The following is a 15782-nucleotide window of genomic DNA, read 5'->3' as shown; positions in this document are numbered from 1 at the left end:
TAAAATCTATGTCTCTGGAGGAATGAAGGAAGCTGGAAAACCTCAAATAACCCACCTAGGCACAAGTGAGAACATGCAAACACCACACAGACAAGGAGTTGAACTCTCTTGCTGTAGGTCTTTCTACGAGTGTAGAGGAATCCTAGATCTCTGTTCCTCTTGTGCACCATGTATGTTCACGCTTCTGCTGTTTCACGGTTTTGAATGTCTCCCATGACCGCTCAAAGCACATCTGTGTCTGCAGCAACCTGGACAAATGTGATGGTAACATAGTTGTCATGACAGTGCAAAGATCCTCCTTGAACTCTGTCACCTCCACTACCGTCCATCCATCTATCCACATAATCAACAGAAGACTGCACCACAAAAGCATTCACAACACATTTTTTTCTTTAATTTTACACAGAAACATGTGTACAGGAGAAATATCCAGAGCCTTGGGGGAGGGGGTACGGTAACACTGGCTCACCTCAGGATGTCTGCTGGTGAAACTTGAAGGGTCAAGCAGACGACTGCACTTAAATTCACTTAGGAAACAACTGAATGTTTTTAGCATCACATAACATCTCATGCATGACATCAATTTCTGACATAATTATTAGTTTAGTCAACAAACACAGACATACCCATTCTCAAGTTATCCACAGGCACAGAAAATGAGCAGAACTGCTGCTCTGGAAAGTTCAGAATTTGACTCACTTCATGTGGCAAAAAATACAATCAGTTCTTTTAAAAAAAGAGAAAAAAATATTTTAAGTCATTTAAATGCATTTTGATAACAAACTAATTCTGCAAATCATCCAAAAATCAATTACTAGTAACCCCAGCAAGAGATTCACTAAAAGAAAAACTATGGTATATCAGGACTAAACAGTTTAGATACAGTGAGAGCAGATCAAAAAGAATTTATCCATTTACTGGCAGTCAGTTTTATGCCATAATAAAGTTAAAAATAATAATAAAACAGTTGACATACTTCAGTAATACAGGGAAAAGTTGAGGGTAACAGTGAATCATTTGACGTTATCTGACATATACACAAGTAAAGTGGCACCAGTATCAACAGAAAGCAAACACAGCTGTTTAAGGCTTTGATCACATGACCAGACATGAACACGACTGCAGAGGTTTAGCAACACAAATCTTCCAGGAGTGATTATTAAATTATTTTTTTCTTTACAGCACCACATTATCACTGAAAACAGACTGACACTGTAGACTCATATTTGCTGCTTTACTGTTACACTACCAGTGGTGATAAGGTCTACAATAAAACAGTGCTAAAGAATGAAGAAAAATAAAATAAAACATGTTCACTAAATTAACCCAGGCAGTAAAGCAAAGACTTCTTAGAGGTAGGAAAATGGTAATGGAGCATTTATTCTTCAATAATCAATCAGCTAAGTGTTCGTGTCCAATGAGGACTGTCTGCAGGAGTAAACTATTGGCCAATAAAAGCACCAGGAAATGCAAATCAATCATGTTACTTTTGATATTAGCAAAACCTGAAGTTGTAATTGGTTTAGTGACATTAAACTAGTGTTGTATGAGGAGATTTTTTGCATGAAAAGCAACAAATTTACAGGGTTACAGGAAATGAAAGGCCACATAAGAAATTAGCTGATGCAAAATTGCCCTATACTTCAACCCAGACACCTTACTAGAGCCCAATTTTACACTGATTACATTTCCGCTTGTTGTAACCATGAACTTTTCAAAAATGCATTTGCATCTCTGATGAACAACGTGAGCACAGCTGCCATTTAATCTGACCGAGGGATGCACTAGGTTGATTAAATTAATTCATAACAAGCATTTGAGAGCTATGACCATCAAAGCATCCAGCATATAATGAGCCTCATTAGCATTACCCCGCAATTCAGATGTTAATACAGTGTAGAGATATCGGTGACACAGAATCTTCGTAATATAAACAACGACCACAGTGCAACAACACTCGACACAGAGATGCTTCGTATGAGATAAAATCTACAATGACCTGTCACCAGCTATGGTCACGAGCTGATAATAAAACAGTCTAAAAATCCAAACTTGTGTCCAATTAATGACACACAACCATCACCCTTGCATACAGTACACAGAGTATAACCAGCAAAGAGGACCTCTCGTGTGAAATTATCTACAATAAACTGTATATCATCTTTAGACATGACTTATTAAAAATTTCACAATATGTCTCTTGAAAACAAAACTAGAAATCTTTAAATACATTTTCTTTTGTTTAATAATATGAGTGATTACTCTTATTTATTCATTCATTAATAAGAGAACTTGATCAAAACACCTGGTCCAACCTGAGCCCAGTCTAAACCACATTGCAAGTGAATGCAGCCAGATCTGATTGCATGAACTCTAATGGGAAAGTTCATTCTGTTTCAAGTCACTTCAAACAGCTCTGAGGTCAGAATGAGAGGAAAACACACAATATTGCAATACCACCCCCATTCTATTCTAGCATTGGCAGGTATTCCGGGCATATTTATTTAGCAGTTTAATTTAAGCAGTGAAGCAAATAAAAAAAACAATGTTGCAACATAAAGCAACACTACTTGAAAGGATGTGTAACAAAAAATAAAATAAAATATGATGTTGGATGTGCTTAAAAGAACATTTTAGTGTGAATTGGGCCTACAGACAGGTTGTGCTGACTGAAAGTTAACTCATCCAACCAATCAAAGGGCTTAAAAAGCTCGCAAATGCAAAACGGGGGTCAAATTCAATGAAAATTTGATTTCAAGTTGGATTTACCCTAAAGCAGCCGTTTTAGCAGAATGGCAGTTACTAACTTTTAGACATGCCAAACTTCAAAGCGTTCTGTTGCCTTCGCCTATCTGCACTTTTGCTGGTGCAGATAACATGACAGTGTTGTATCTGCAGGTCTCTACTGGGAAGATGGAAAGAAAGGGAAAAAAAAGCTACTTGCTCATTAAAATGAAATTAATTAATACCATGAGGGAGATTTATTCTCAACTCATTATACATCAGATCATTTTATTTAAACTGTACGTGACCAAAGAGATTTTGATTAATGGTAAACACGAGGTGGAATGAACTTTATTATGTGAAAAAGTATTTTTGATCCATTTTACAAAACAGAGATGAAAATGTTTAAGGGGCCAAACCTGATTAAACACAGAACATAAAGTTGTTAGTGTTTAGATGGTGATACTGTATTTACAAGGGTTCAAATTTACAACATCAGATTTTCTCTTTCATGCTTTGTTTTTTTAATACGGAAATTAAACCTGCGATCCAGTATGAACACTGGCTTCTTAACCTTTAAGAGTATTAGGTCCAGGCAGTACATTATGGTCTGATTTAGCTCAATTCCCTTTAATAAGGACGATTTACAATAATATACAGGACTGATATTCAGTAAAGTTATGAATAGTCGTCTCATGATGAGCTCAACTCATCCCTGGGCTTCATTCTTTTGCTTCTAGGATAATAAATATATTTTAAATGCATTAACAGGATCAAAGCTAATGGAGCTTTCCCTGTAAGTGCCGTTGAGATGAACAGAGAGAGTCAGAGGGAAAAATGCCAGAGTAGGAAAAAAGGTAAGAAGATGTAGATTTGTGAGGTCACTACCAGTCTGCGTTCTCCCAGGTTTCCTCAGCAGGTTTCGTGGGACTCTTCTTTGTCTTACCATCTGCATTCTCCCAGTTGTTGTCCCAAGCCTCCCAGCTCTCTTCTGTGCTGTGTTTGTTGTTGGATGCTGCTTCAGAGCCCCAATTGTCCCAACTGTCAGAGCTCTTCTTGGCAGAATTATCTGCAATGGTCCAGCTGTCACTGCTGGGAGATTTCTTAGCCTTTAAGGAGCTGTTGCTGCCAAAGGTCTCCCAGAAGTCCCTTGCAACAGGCTGGCTAGAACTACCCTGATATCCCTCAGTGGCATCCATGTTTTGGTAGCTCTCACCAGCAGACCTGAACATAAAGAAATGCTTTTACAGGCCATAGCTTACAGCATTGCATCACAAAGTGCTTAGGATTCTGAATATGAAACATTTCATTTATTGTGTATTAAGCTTTTTTTTTTTTTTATTACCCATCTTCTTGTTTTCCAGAGAACAGATTAGTCAGCTTTGACCCAGCTCCCTGAACCTAAGGAGGAAATAAACTATTTATGTAAGTGTACCTGTACATGTAAAATACCTTATTTTTCATTCATTCAAAGGTCAAAGAATAACGTAATAAAAAATAATAAGTCCTAACAAGTCCATTACGACAAATCAGTTTTTACTACACAATCAAACAAATTAGTTTTAGCAAGGCAGTAATATTAAAATGACACAAAAACACATTTTCTAACTCTTTTACATCATGTACTCACCACCACAACAAAATGGCAGCAAGAAAAACAAGAAATTAAATGTAATTAGTATAGTTCAAACTTAACGGCACTGCAAAACCAGTCTCCTTGGAGGACTAGAGCGTATAGTGTATCGGGGGGCTCCGGCAGTTTTGGATACTGTTTGCAATAGCAGTGCCAGGGCTACTGCTCCTCACTTGGGAGACTGGTTTTGCATCAGCACAGTGTGGCAGATGTCTGCCATTCCTACCTTGTTTGCCAGCCCAGTGATGCTGACTGCCATTTCATCTAGCAATTTGCCATCTTTCACCTGGACGAGCCAAATTATTGTTAAAAACTAATAAAAACAACAGTCTAATGAAATGCGTGGTGAAGAGCTCATTTTTGATTGTGGAAAAAAAACAATAGTTTTTTTGTTTATTTTTTTAAACAGCACAGATGTTTTAAAAGAAGAGGAAGAAGAAGAAAGACAGTAAAGAGTGTTTAAAAAAAAAGCACAGACTACAGATACATTAAATTAATATTGCCAACACTACATTAAAAGACAAAAGCATTTTGTTTCTGTCGGTCCACTCAAAGAGAATAAATCACTACAAAGCATGGTAAAAAGAGGCACCCTTCTATGTGTAACAGTTAAGATTGAAAAGTCAATTACCCTGCTGATGCTGGAATTGAATTAAAAAAAAAAAAATTTAAAAAAAAGGAAAAATACTTTTGTTTTCTTTTTTTCTTTTTTTTTTAAAAAGATGACATCCAGGAGCTGCTCACTTGGCAGTTAAATCTGCTAAGCAGAAGCATTGTGTCAAAAACACTTACTATTACTGCAAAAATGGTAACATGTGTTCTAATATTACATGATGTCAAAAGAAAGAGAAAAAAAACAACAACAACAAAGCTCAGACACACCAAATCCCCAAAGGTAACGAGCTGTGGCTTTCAAATGAAGAGCTCCAGGATGCATCACGTCTTGTTTACTGTGAGCAGACAGCCGGTGGTTTTGAGATTGCATTTTGACCTGAATGCAACCAAAACCAGCTCAAGCGTAACAGCTTTGAGCCTTAACAGCACTCAGAAAACAAGCCACGAATTTTCAGGAAGCTTATGGTACAAAATAAATAAATAAATAGTCTGTTGCCTACAGAATCTATGCATGCTGCTGTCTGTTTATAGGGAATTCACTGCGGCTGTCACTGATTCAAGAACATAAAAATGGCTCCAGTAAAGCAACACCAAAACCTAGTAGAATAGTCGTGATGTCATTTTGTGCACTGAAAGCTGGAGACTTTGAACTCAGACATGACGTGAACAAAGAGTTTGGCTGTTAAAAATGTTTGTGCTATAGGCTTGATCCAGTGACAGTTCACACTGACTCACACACGTTCCCAAATAAACAGCTCACAGTCGTACGCTTCTGCAAATCCCACAGCTGAGTCACTGACTGAGAGAGAGAGACAAAGCTTTGTGTTTACCCCCCCCCTTCCATCTTTGAAACTACAGGTTTGTCGTTTAATGTTAGTTGGCATACAGCAGATAAACTGGCACAGACAGGCAGCGGAGAAAATAGCACATTCACATCTGAAGCTGTTTCGTGTCTAAAAGCACTGCATCCCACCACCAAATCAACAACTTCAAACATCAATGTTACCTTTTCTTGAGTAGGTTTGATAACATTCTCATTTAATGTCTGTCCTAACTCAGTGGCCTAGTTGGAAGTCAGAGAGGAGAGTTCACTTGAATGAAACAGTTTAACATTCACAGTACTGCAAGACACTGAGCTGCTTGTTCTGCAGTAGCATGCAGCCTGAGCATTCCCATCCACCATGACACTGAACAAGCACTAGAGGGTGTAATGGTTCAAGACACTGGCAGCATGGCACATCTATAACCCCAAATATTACGATATTTTTGCTTCTTACTCTGTGTGTTCAATTCTACAGAATAGCATCAAGGACTCCCCACGTTTTTTCACAGAAACCAATCAGGTGTTTGCATACCATTGTCCCTCTTCAGCGCTGTTAGCAGTAAACACAAACACTGGCATGCATAAAAAGGATAACCCATAATCAGTGGATGTGAGTGAACAGTGCTTCTGTTCACTCCTATTCCATTTGTCCTAAAGGTTATCCATATATTCCAAATTCAAATATGAGAAGAGACAAAATGCCTTGTGTTTAACCAAACAGAAGCACATGGAGACGACAATTCTGACAACATTTTTTGTTAAAGGTTTCTTTAAAAGTGTTAAAAAAAAATAACTAAAAAGCAGACAATAATTCTGAAAAAACAAAAATGGTAGATACATATTAAAAAAAAAAAAAAAGATATAAAAGAAGCACCATGCATTTACAAACTGCTTTACCGGTTCTGGGGGCGCTTTATAGCCCCTTAACTAGATCCACAGAAGGCAAAGAGATAGTAAAGTAGTAATACAGTTATTGCTTGTAGGTTTATATTATTAAAATATTTACAAGCAAATGGCATACGCATGCTTATACCATCAAAAGAAAGAGGAGACTACTTAATACAGTCTGTAGAAGAGTCAAAAACCTTTATTAACAGGAGCAATAACTGGCTACTCGAGATGCGATAGACTTACCTTTAAGGTTGCTTGGTTTGCAAGTTTAGTTGTCTGCATGAGAGGGACAAAAATAATCACCATTTAAAGTTTTGTTTTTTTAAATACACAAGTTAAATGCCCAACATAAATTCTATGAAAATAAAACATCTTTGTGTGGATCAGATTTATAGTTTTTCTATTTTCAGTTTTTAATTTTTTGGCATTATCAGTTTCCGGTAATGTCCAGAGTGTACTGGCTTGTTTTGGTTTAGCTTTTAAAATGTTCTGTTAGTTGGAAAAATGTTCATTTTTACTCTTGCTAAATTATTATGCTATGGACTCTATTTCTCAGGGCCAGATTTAAGATGTTCAGTACAGAGGCCTGTACTGCAAAGCAGGTTTTTGTTTTATCCAGGCAAGTTCAGGGTTAACCCTGGGGAAGGAGGGTTAACTTCTTTCTAGGGTATATCACCATAGTAACTTAGGCTGCAGACCTAACCTGCCTCAGAGCAGGTTGGGTTTCAGATTAGAGGTCAACAGGTATGAAATCCTACTGGCCAATCACTTCTCCAGGAAATAGCATCACTAATCCTGGCAGGTCTTTTGGACTTCAATAGGCAGACAGTAGGAGGCTCTAAAGTTATACTTTTGTTTTGTTTTTTTGGTTCGTTTGTTTTTCTCTGACAATTACACACCAATGGGTTTACACAGCTGAAAATGATTAAAACTAAAACTGTCACATGCACATTTAACCATTAATTTAATAGAATAATCTATCAGATTACAATGGGCAGTGTCTTAATGATAAAGTTGTGATACTGATAAGTGTGTTAACTTCTTAGACAGTCAGCGCTGTTGATGGCTTTCCTTCAATGCCTTCAAATAGTTTAACCTTCATAGTAATTTTTTCCAGTCTAACTGATCAAAACATTTAAATAAACACTTTCACACAGTGCATTTCCTCTTACTTTCACTCAAACCACTGCTTTTTCTGCAGGAGCTGTGTTAATTTCTGCCTCTTCATGTTTTTCCAGAATTATAGTTTGCCATCCAGCCATGTGTGACCACTTAGCCTGACATCAGCAATCAGGTTAAGACAACCCAGGGTAGAGCCCAGCTATTACAATACAAACACCTCACTTAAAATAGTGTAGACATCTTGCTCTCAATAAGCTTATGCAAAAATGCCTGCTTTTGTTGATTTTGGTATCACATTGAGAAAAACAAAATGAATACATTTCCTATTCAGTTTATTATTAAATTGAATGAGTTAACCTTTGTTTGAAGTCACTTACATTATCTTTGGCAATAGAGGCAAACTTGCTAGCTCCAACAGTAAAACTGCTCCAACCCTGTTAATAAAATGTTTAAAAGTTAAGTTATATTAAGAAAGAAAAAAAATTAAAATACAGTTCAGCCCACCCCCCCAAAAAAGTGTGTCTTGACTTACTGAATAAATAGAGGACATGGCATTGTTCAGGAAGTCCTCTTCTTTCTTCTCTGGGGTCACTGTGTTGCCAAATCCAACGTACCGGTTCTCTTGATTCCCACTGTAACCACCTCCACTGAAAAAGCAGGAAAGATTTTTTTTATTTTGAATGTACACAAGCCAATAGAACAAAGATTCATAAAGGAAACTTAAATGTACAATTAGCAAAATTTCAGATATTAGACAAGGGCAACAACATTTCAAACGTCACTCATTACTTTGGATTTTATCCATTTCCAGAAAGGTTGTGTACATGAGAGACAATAAATCAAGATACAGTCATAAATATGAAGTCAAGCTGGCATTTTTAAATAATTATGAATTATCTCTCAAAGTCTCCACACAGTAGTTTGCGATATAGCTTTAACGTTCATGTTTTTCCTTGTATGCGCAAATGAAGTTACACCAATAATTACAGGAATGACACCTTATTCTCTGCCAAAGATGTCACTGATATACACTATGTATCTCTGCATAGCAAATAGTCATTTGCTGCCATATTAATGTTTATAGAAAACTTTAGAAACCTACCTCTGATAAGAGTTAACATCATCACTCAGCCAGTCTTCAAAAGCTTTATCACTGGATTTCGCCGAGTTCTGTCCAGATCCTCCAGAACTAAATTTTACATTACAGAAATATCAATTTGCTGTTTTGATGCCTGCTGTTCTCTATCTAGTATCAGACCCAGCATTAGTAAGTTTAAAATCTCCTTCATTCATACCGATGAGAGGATGAAAGAGTGCTTTTGGGTTGAGGGGACGTCCAGTTTCTTGCAGGGGAGGTCTCAATGGACCACTCCTTTCCCTCTGCTAATGTTGCGACCTGTCAATGCAGTGATGAACAAGGGTGAAGATGTTAGCGCAAACTGGAAAGCATTATATCTAAACATATCAAGCTAAATATATCTCATTACTGAGGATATACATTTATAATTTAAACCACAATTTCGTTGTACATGTACAATGACAATAAAGGGCTATTCTATTCCATTATGTTTTATCCGGTCCTCTGTGAGTGGGTTACTGGAAGAAAAAAAGCATCAGGAATAATTAAGAACTGAGTGTGAAGCTTACCTTGTCCCTGAAGAGTGCAGCAGCTCTGCTGTTGTATTTCTCCTGCAGAGTCCAGTTTGGATCATAATCATCTTGCAATTCAAGAAACAAGCGGAATTTTCCATTTCCACCTGCTTTCATTTTCTCCAGTTCAATATCTTTCCACTTGTCCATGGTGACCGAGCGCACAAAACTGCAGACGGGGAAGGAAAGATAAAACTGCATATTATCAGGCTGTAACAATTTCTTTGTGATCATTTGAAGGAATACACAGACTACTCTGGACTGTTGCTTGTAAACAATGTTCTTCCAATAATGTAACATATTCACAAAACCAATCCATATATACACTAGAGCATTTGATTAAAATGTATTTTTTTGACTAATAACTATGTTATTTTACTATAGTAAACTTATCTCAAAGTTTAACATGTCTTTGTAGTTTGCCAAATGTCACAAAAATGTGACTAAAGTTAAGAGACACCATGACTCATCACATTGTTACCTGAGATGTACTCCCAGGCCCCTGTGCTTGCCAGAGCACTCGAGACAAATCCAGATGCCATATGTCACACTAACCCACTGAGGGTTAAAAGCTCCACACTCAAAACACAGCTGAAAAAAAACCAAAAAAAAAAAACAGATGAATATAAGCAGGTAAAAAAACAACAACAACAACACACTTCATATTCAATGATATACCCTGGAGTTCTTCATTTGATTTTCTCCAGCAAAAAGCCAACTAATGTTCTTACAAACAAACTCTATGATACAGTTTTTCCTAATGTGTGATCTGAATATTAGAAATAACCTTCTCTAATTAAACTAGAATGTGTGCCCTTTTGTGATTCATTTATTTGGGGCCATTTAGAGGACGATAGTGCAAAAGTGCAACCTCTCAAGGAGCTGCTATCTTCTCTGTAAAGTAGAATAAAAACATTCCGGTGGGCTGAGATTATTTTGGTTAAGAACTGAAGTTAAGCCACATGGATCAGAAGCTTTAAGGACTTACATTATTCTCATCCTGAGTTCTCACTTCCTTCAGAACTCTTCTGGTCCTTGGACTCGCCATGATGACTCACACTGAAACAAAATTGCAGAGGATCATCTTAAAGACAACTACTGGAACAAAAATACTAATACAAACCCCTGAGAATTAATACTCATCAACCCAACTTCATGTTGCTAAGCAACTAATTAAATGCCACCAATACCCATCATCTGTTTCCCACACTGAAATCACACAGTCTCACTGGAGTATCACTTTATTTTTGTATTCTATTATAGAGGGCAGGTTTAATTTGTGAAACTGAACCAACATATCCAAAGGCTGGACAGCAATCAGAGGAAATGTTTAGATGATGAACTTTAAAGGACCTGAACCTGCTCCACAGGCTGCAGCCATGAAACACACACAGAAAAAAGCTGCAGTAAGAGGTCAAAATTCAACCAAATATTCATCAAACCACGAGTTACTGCTGACAAACTGTAAAAGTTTATATGAAAAATGTTATAAATGTAACTTTTTAAATGCTTTTTGTTCACAGGAAGAATGAATCTAACATTTTATTGTGAATTCAAATTAAAGCATTAATGAATTATCAAATATTCACCTGATTTTCTGCTGCATCTGGCAGTAAGTATGCACAATGTGGGAGGCTACTGCAGGTAATTTAGCCACACCATTTTACAATCATGAAACCCCTACAGCTTCTTTGTTTTCACGTTTTTATCTTTGACCACGGCACAGAGACAGCATCAAACTAGACCCCTGCCCAACATGCACCAAGCAGCAATCACAATGATTCTTATAGCTTCTCTCCACAACCTCAAACAAACTTAATAGATTTATGTAGTAATTACCATCAGTGAACACAAAATGTATTGTTTAAACTGCAGTGCTCCGCCATATCAGGTCATCATTTAACCATTTATAATGTCATTCATTGCACTTTTGGTACCCATTTTTAAAGATTAACACTTTCATAAATATTAATGGAAATAGGACAAAGTAAGTGGAATTGTTTTTTGTTTTTCCAACTGATTAGTTTACTAATAAAAGAAAAGTATGAGTATTATGATATTTGAGAAGCTGAAACCAGTGAATGAGTGAATGCCATTTAGGGTATTCACTGATCCGCCCTCCCCAGACGTTTTAGCCAGAACCAACGGAAATTCCCAACCACTGAGTAAACCACTTCAAAACAAGCATATCATCTGTTTTCTTTATCAGAAAAAATGCATCATTTTCTGTCAGATACAGTAGCAAATAAACACCAAATGCCTTTACTGTATGCAGACCAGACATGCCTATGTATTTAAATACAACCCTGCCTTTGTTTCCTTGTTACACATTAATAAAGGTCATGAAGATTAATGAGCTGTAAAAAATAAAAAATGCTGACAATAAGTCTGCTTGACTGGCTAATCCACTGCCTATCTAATCTGTTCAATAATAAAAGATGCTGATATTACATAACAGGGTAAACCAGACATCTGAGTTTTACCTGAAGCAACATCTACCAAGTCTTGCACATGTTTAGCAAAAAAAAAAAAAGATATCCTACAAAGCCTGAGTATTTTCAAATAACAACTGGCAATGCTTTTGGCTATTCACTGGCTGGCAGACGGCTTGCAAATATAATCTGGTTTCATTAAACAGGATTACGCTGACAACTCATCATATACACTTTGTTCCCATGCTCACTCACTCTATGTACCCCTCTCAGCAATTGATTGCCTTATCAGTATATTCTCATACTCGAGTACTCCTCAAAATTATTATATTCTCTCATAACAAAATACTGTTATACCCAAGTCTTCTGAAAATCCTAAATCCTTTTAAAAACTGAAATAGGTGTAACATTTCATTTTTAAACATTTCCCTTCGTTATAACTATTTTTTCCCCTTTAACTTTCACCCCTTACTTTAGTGCAGGAAGGTCAAACTCATTTTACATCGTGGGCTGCACACAGCCCACTTCCATCAGTGAAACTTTTCTTTTTGTCAGTGTAAAGAAGTTTAACTACACTTTTAATCTCTGAGATATGTTAATAATTCGACAGCATCCATAAACCTTTCTGCGTGATAAGGAAATGCTGCTGTAGTAAATGAAAAATCTGTCAGCAGGACTTTTTGGGCTTAAACTGTGAGAAATACATTTGTATAATTACAGAAAAAAAATGGTAGCTCCTGCAATTATAGATGTTTTATCAAGTCATAGAAAACATGTTATTGATTTGTACTGTAGTCCCATTGTAAGAAGGAAAAACAAAACAAAACACTGAACCATCTATAGAAGACAGTAATAAAATGTAAAAAAACAAACAAACAACAACAAAAAAAAAAACAGGCACATTTCTGTCACTTAAGAGCTTAGGTACACAATGAATAAACATATGGGAGGACCTTATCAGGAAGAAAAGCTATAAAACTTGGTTCAAGAGTTACGCCCTCCTTTACTTGTTCAGATGGTCCAGAGATCCAAATTGGGAGTCTGCTGGGTCACTTCTGGCCTCCTGGACCTCATGTTTGCCACCAATGCACTTATTTTACCATGACCTTTACCAAGTCTGAAGTTTGGTTCTTGTGGTGATTTCTGCCACATCTCTAGATTCTAATTTCCTCGCCTTCAGCCCTGGTTAGCTGTGCTTTGGGGGCAGATTGTGGGGCAGTGGTCTCGGTGTAAATAAATGTAGTGTTCCTCGAGTGTGTAGTTCCACTCGGTGACTTAAATGCCACATTGTTACCGTGCTTGCTTACTGAAAATGGTGCTCCTACTTCAGCAGGACCCGATCTTCCACCGTCACTCCAGAACATTTTGCCCTTTCTTTTTCTTTCAGCATTAGTCTCTTTCTGTCAGCATTATGTCTGTGACATTAACATATTCCCCCTCACGCTTGTTTAACTGATCAATACGCGACTGCGATCTGAATGAAAAAAAGGCAGATATCTACGATAACTGGCAAACAAGCTGCTTAATTATAAACCATAAACATACGTCATTATACGCTGTTACATTGCTCTCCCTATAAAGCATAAAAGCAAGCAGCAGTCTAGTTAACAGTCAAATTACGAGTTACATGACAATTAAGTTTTAGCTGAGGTGCAGACGTGTCAAAGCTCTGGGAGACACAAAAACTACCGCCCCCATGCAGGGGCTTAATGTGTGTGTGTTTCACAGCACAGGTATAAAAGTATACTGGTGTGTTTTCCACGTCTTGCTTTGACTAATGATTCACAGTCCGTCTCCAAAAGGAGATGACAGCGATGATAACATTTAAATGAACTGACGAGATTAGCAGCACTGGTAGCGTTAGCTTCACCGGGAGCTAGCTAACTGACCCGTTACCTGTCTGTGACCGACGAAGAAGCGAGGAGCTGTTTCCAAAGTCTACTGATAAACTCCGACCTTTCTCCTGTCGCGGAGGATCAGCAAAAGCTGGTGTATCACAGACTATGTCGGTCAGGGAGAAGATAATTTTTCAAGAATGCTGATGTTAAACACCGGTAGCCATGTTCCTGTTTGCATACGTTGGCAATGCAATGCATTATGGGAGTGATTCTTCTTCTTCTTTTGCATTTTAATGGCGCCTTTAACCTGCTCATTGCTGCTTGTTACTGGACTGGAGTGTGTGGGGGTTTGAGGTTTTTTTTCTTTTTGAGTCACAGTCCACAACCACGACGACGACAATACAGTTTGTAAATAAATAAATAAATAAATAAGGTCACATTTCAGCACTCTGCTATCATTGTCTGATTTATCAAGCAGCAAACTTAGAAACTCATATTAAAAAACACTTAAAAACTGCACACCAAATTCTTGAAATACTTGAAATAATATCCCAAAATTCAATGTGAGTTTTTCTGATTAACTGAACTTCAATTTCAGTGATAAATGCGAGTTTGTGCTCCACATGGAATTAGGTTTATAATAACAAAATATGTGAATGGCTTCTTTCTCATTGCTTTCTACTGAATCCACAATAAATATCAGAAACAGACTTTCTGCTACAGTGAACAGCTGCATGTAAAACAGGAGTAATTAATTGATATTATGATGTTATATATCTCCTGTCATACTCCAGAATAGCTTACATTGAGAAATACTGCTTTGTCTTACTATGATCTAACTGATTGTTTTCTAATGTTGATCAGAGAATTCCTCTTTTTGCTTCAGACACAACACATATTCCTAATGCTGAACAGGTTCAGTGTGATAACAGTTTGTCATTCCTGTTATTCCAGCTCTTAATTAGGTGTTTAGTAGTATCACATCCCAAGACTGAAAAATTGTGAATTTTCATATTTGAAATAAAATCTGGAATTTTTAAACTAAGGATGACATCATATACATATACAATAATAGTAACCATAATGACATATAGAAAATTAAATATAGATTATTATAATATTATTATAATATAATATTTAATATTATAATATAATATAATATTATAATATTTAAATATTAAATACCACCACTTTCTTTTCTTACATTCTTATTTTTATTGCACTTAATTTTCCCCCAAAAAAACGATTTACACAGTTAACAATGCCCACAGTGACTGCTTTAAATGGCTGTGCTGTATTTAAGTGATAAAAGTGTGACAGTTCATGATTGTGTCACCTTCCCACTCTGTCATGTAAAACTATTTGAATTGTATCTATATTTAAAAAGTGCCAGCCACACTGTGCCTCCTAACTCTAATTAATGATGCCCATTATTATCCATTGCTGAAATTAAAACACTCATCTAAAATTCATCAATAGCAGCAATAGCAGAAAGATGTTTTTTCCACCATAGATCAACAGCACAGGCCCTTAATTCATTACAAGCTGTGCATTGGCTTCTATGCATTTAGCTACACTGGATTGCCTGTAAAGATTATTTGCATTATTAACTATTCGATATCCTGAAACTTTAAATTCATCACTTTTGCCATCGGGTCATGTACATTTGTCATTTTAATCTATAAACCACAATGTTCCTGCCATCAGAATTAATAACAAAAAAATGACATTGTGATACTTAACTTGATTTTAATATCTGTTTCTTTTTTCCGCATGATTAGTTTAAAATAAAGACATTTAATACCAATCAGAACTTGTTACGGAAAACCACAGGGGGAGAGATAAGCTCAGTTGTGAGCAGTGAGGGATTAAAGTACATTGTTCTCTCGAGTTGTTAAATAACAATCCACTATTAAATAACTGCATTGCATGTGTTCACTCTCTTTAACCAATGCCTTTATCTGCTCTTATCTGATCTTTAAAAAAAAAGAGAAAAGTACAAAAGGGGTGTTGCTGTAGCAAGAGGAGTCGCAGTCTGGATACTGAGCATCAAC

The 15782-nt window shown here is 36.7% G+C and overlaps 1 protein-coding gene across 6 annotated transcripts; it reads right to left on the bottom strand.

Moving 5' to 3' along the window:
- Nucleotides 1–372: 372 nt before the first annotated feature.
- arfgap1 (ADP-ribosylation factor GTPase activating protein 1) lies at nt 373–13998 on the bottom strand. 6 transcript variants are annotated; one of them, XM_082533064.1, is made up of 14 exons: nt 13787–13998; nt 13198–13364; nt 10447–10517; nt 9940–10049; nt 9456–9627; nt 9104–9204; nt 8911–8997; nt 8341–8455; nt 8186–8242; nt 6930–6962; nt 5979–6035; nt 4584–4643; nt 4070–4125; nt 373–3948 (listed from the first exon to the last, which is right to left on the bottom strand). In XM_082533064.1, the coding sequence occupies exons 3-14, from the start codon at nt 10504–10506 to the stop codon at nt 3609–3611; spliced, it is 1248 nt and encodes a 415-aa protein (XP_082389190.1). In that variant the 5' UTR covers nt 10507–10517; nt 13198–13364; nt 13787–13998; the 3' UTR covers nt 373–3608. The 6 variants fall into 6 exon arrangements, with proteins under 6 accessions (XP_082389190.1, XP_082389189.1, XP_082389192.1 ...); XM_082533063.1 differs by lacking the exon at nt 13198–13364; XM_082533066.1 differs by lacking the exons at nt 4584–4643; nt 13198–13364 and having other exon boundaries at nt 4070–4119.
- Between the last annotated feature and the right edge of the window lie 1784 nt (nt 13999–15782).

Source organism: Aulonocara stuartgranti, assembly GCF_965226115.1.
Source record: "Aulonocara stuartgranti genome assembly, chromosome: 5".
Taxonomy (NCBI): Eukaryota; Metazoa; Chordata; class Actinopteri; order Cichliformes; family Cichlidae; genus Aulonocara; species Aulonocara stuartgranti.
Note: the sequence above shows the minus strand (reverse complement) of the source record. Positions and strands in the feature narration are given on the sequence as shown.

Coding starts and splice junctions, on each gene's coding strand:
- arfgap1 (XM_082533064.1), bottom strand. CDS start 10,506: ATGGCGAGTCCAAGGACCAGAAGAGTTCTGAAGGAAGTGAGAACTCAG. Junction 9,628..9,939: donor GGCCTGGGAGTACATCTCAG/GTAACAATGTGA, acceptor CCCCGTCTGCAG/TTTTGTGCGCTCGGTCACCA. Junction 6,036..6,929: donor CAAACCAAGCAACCTTAAAG/GTAAGTCTATCG, acceptor ACTTCCAACTAG/GCCACTGAGTTAGGACAGAC.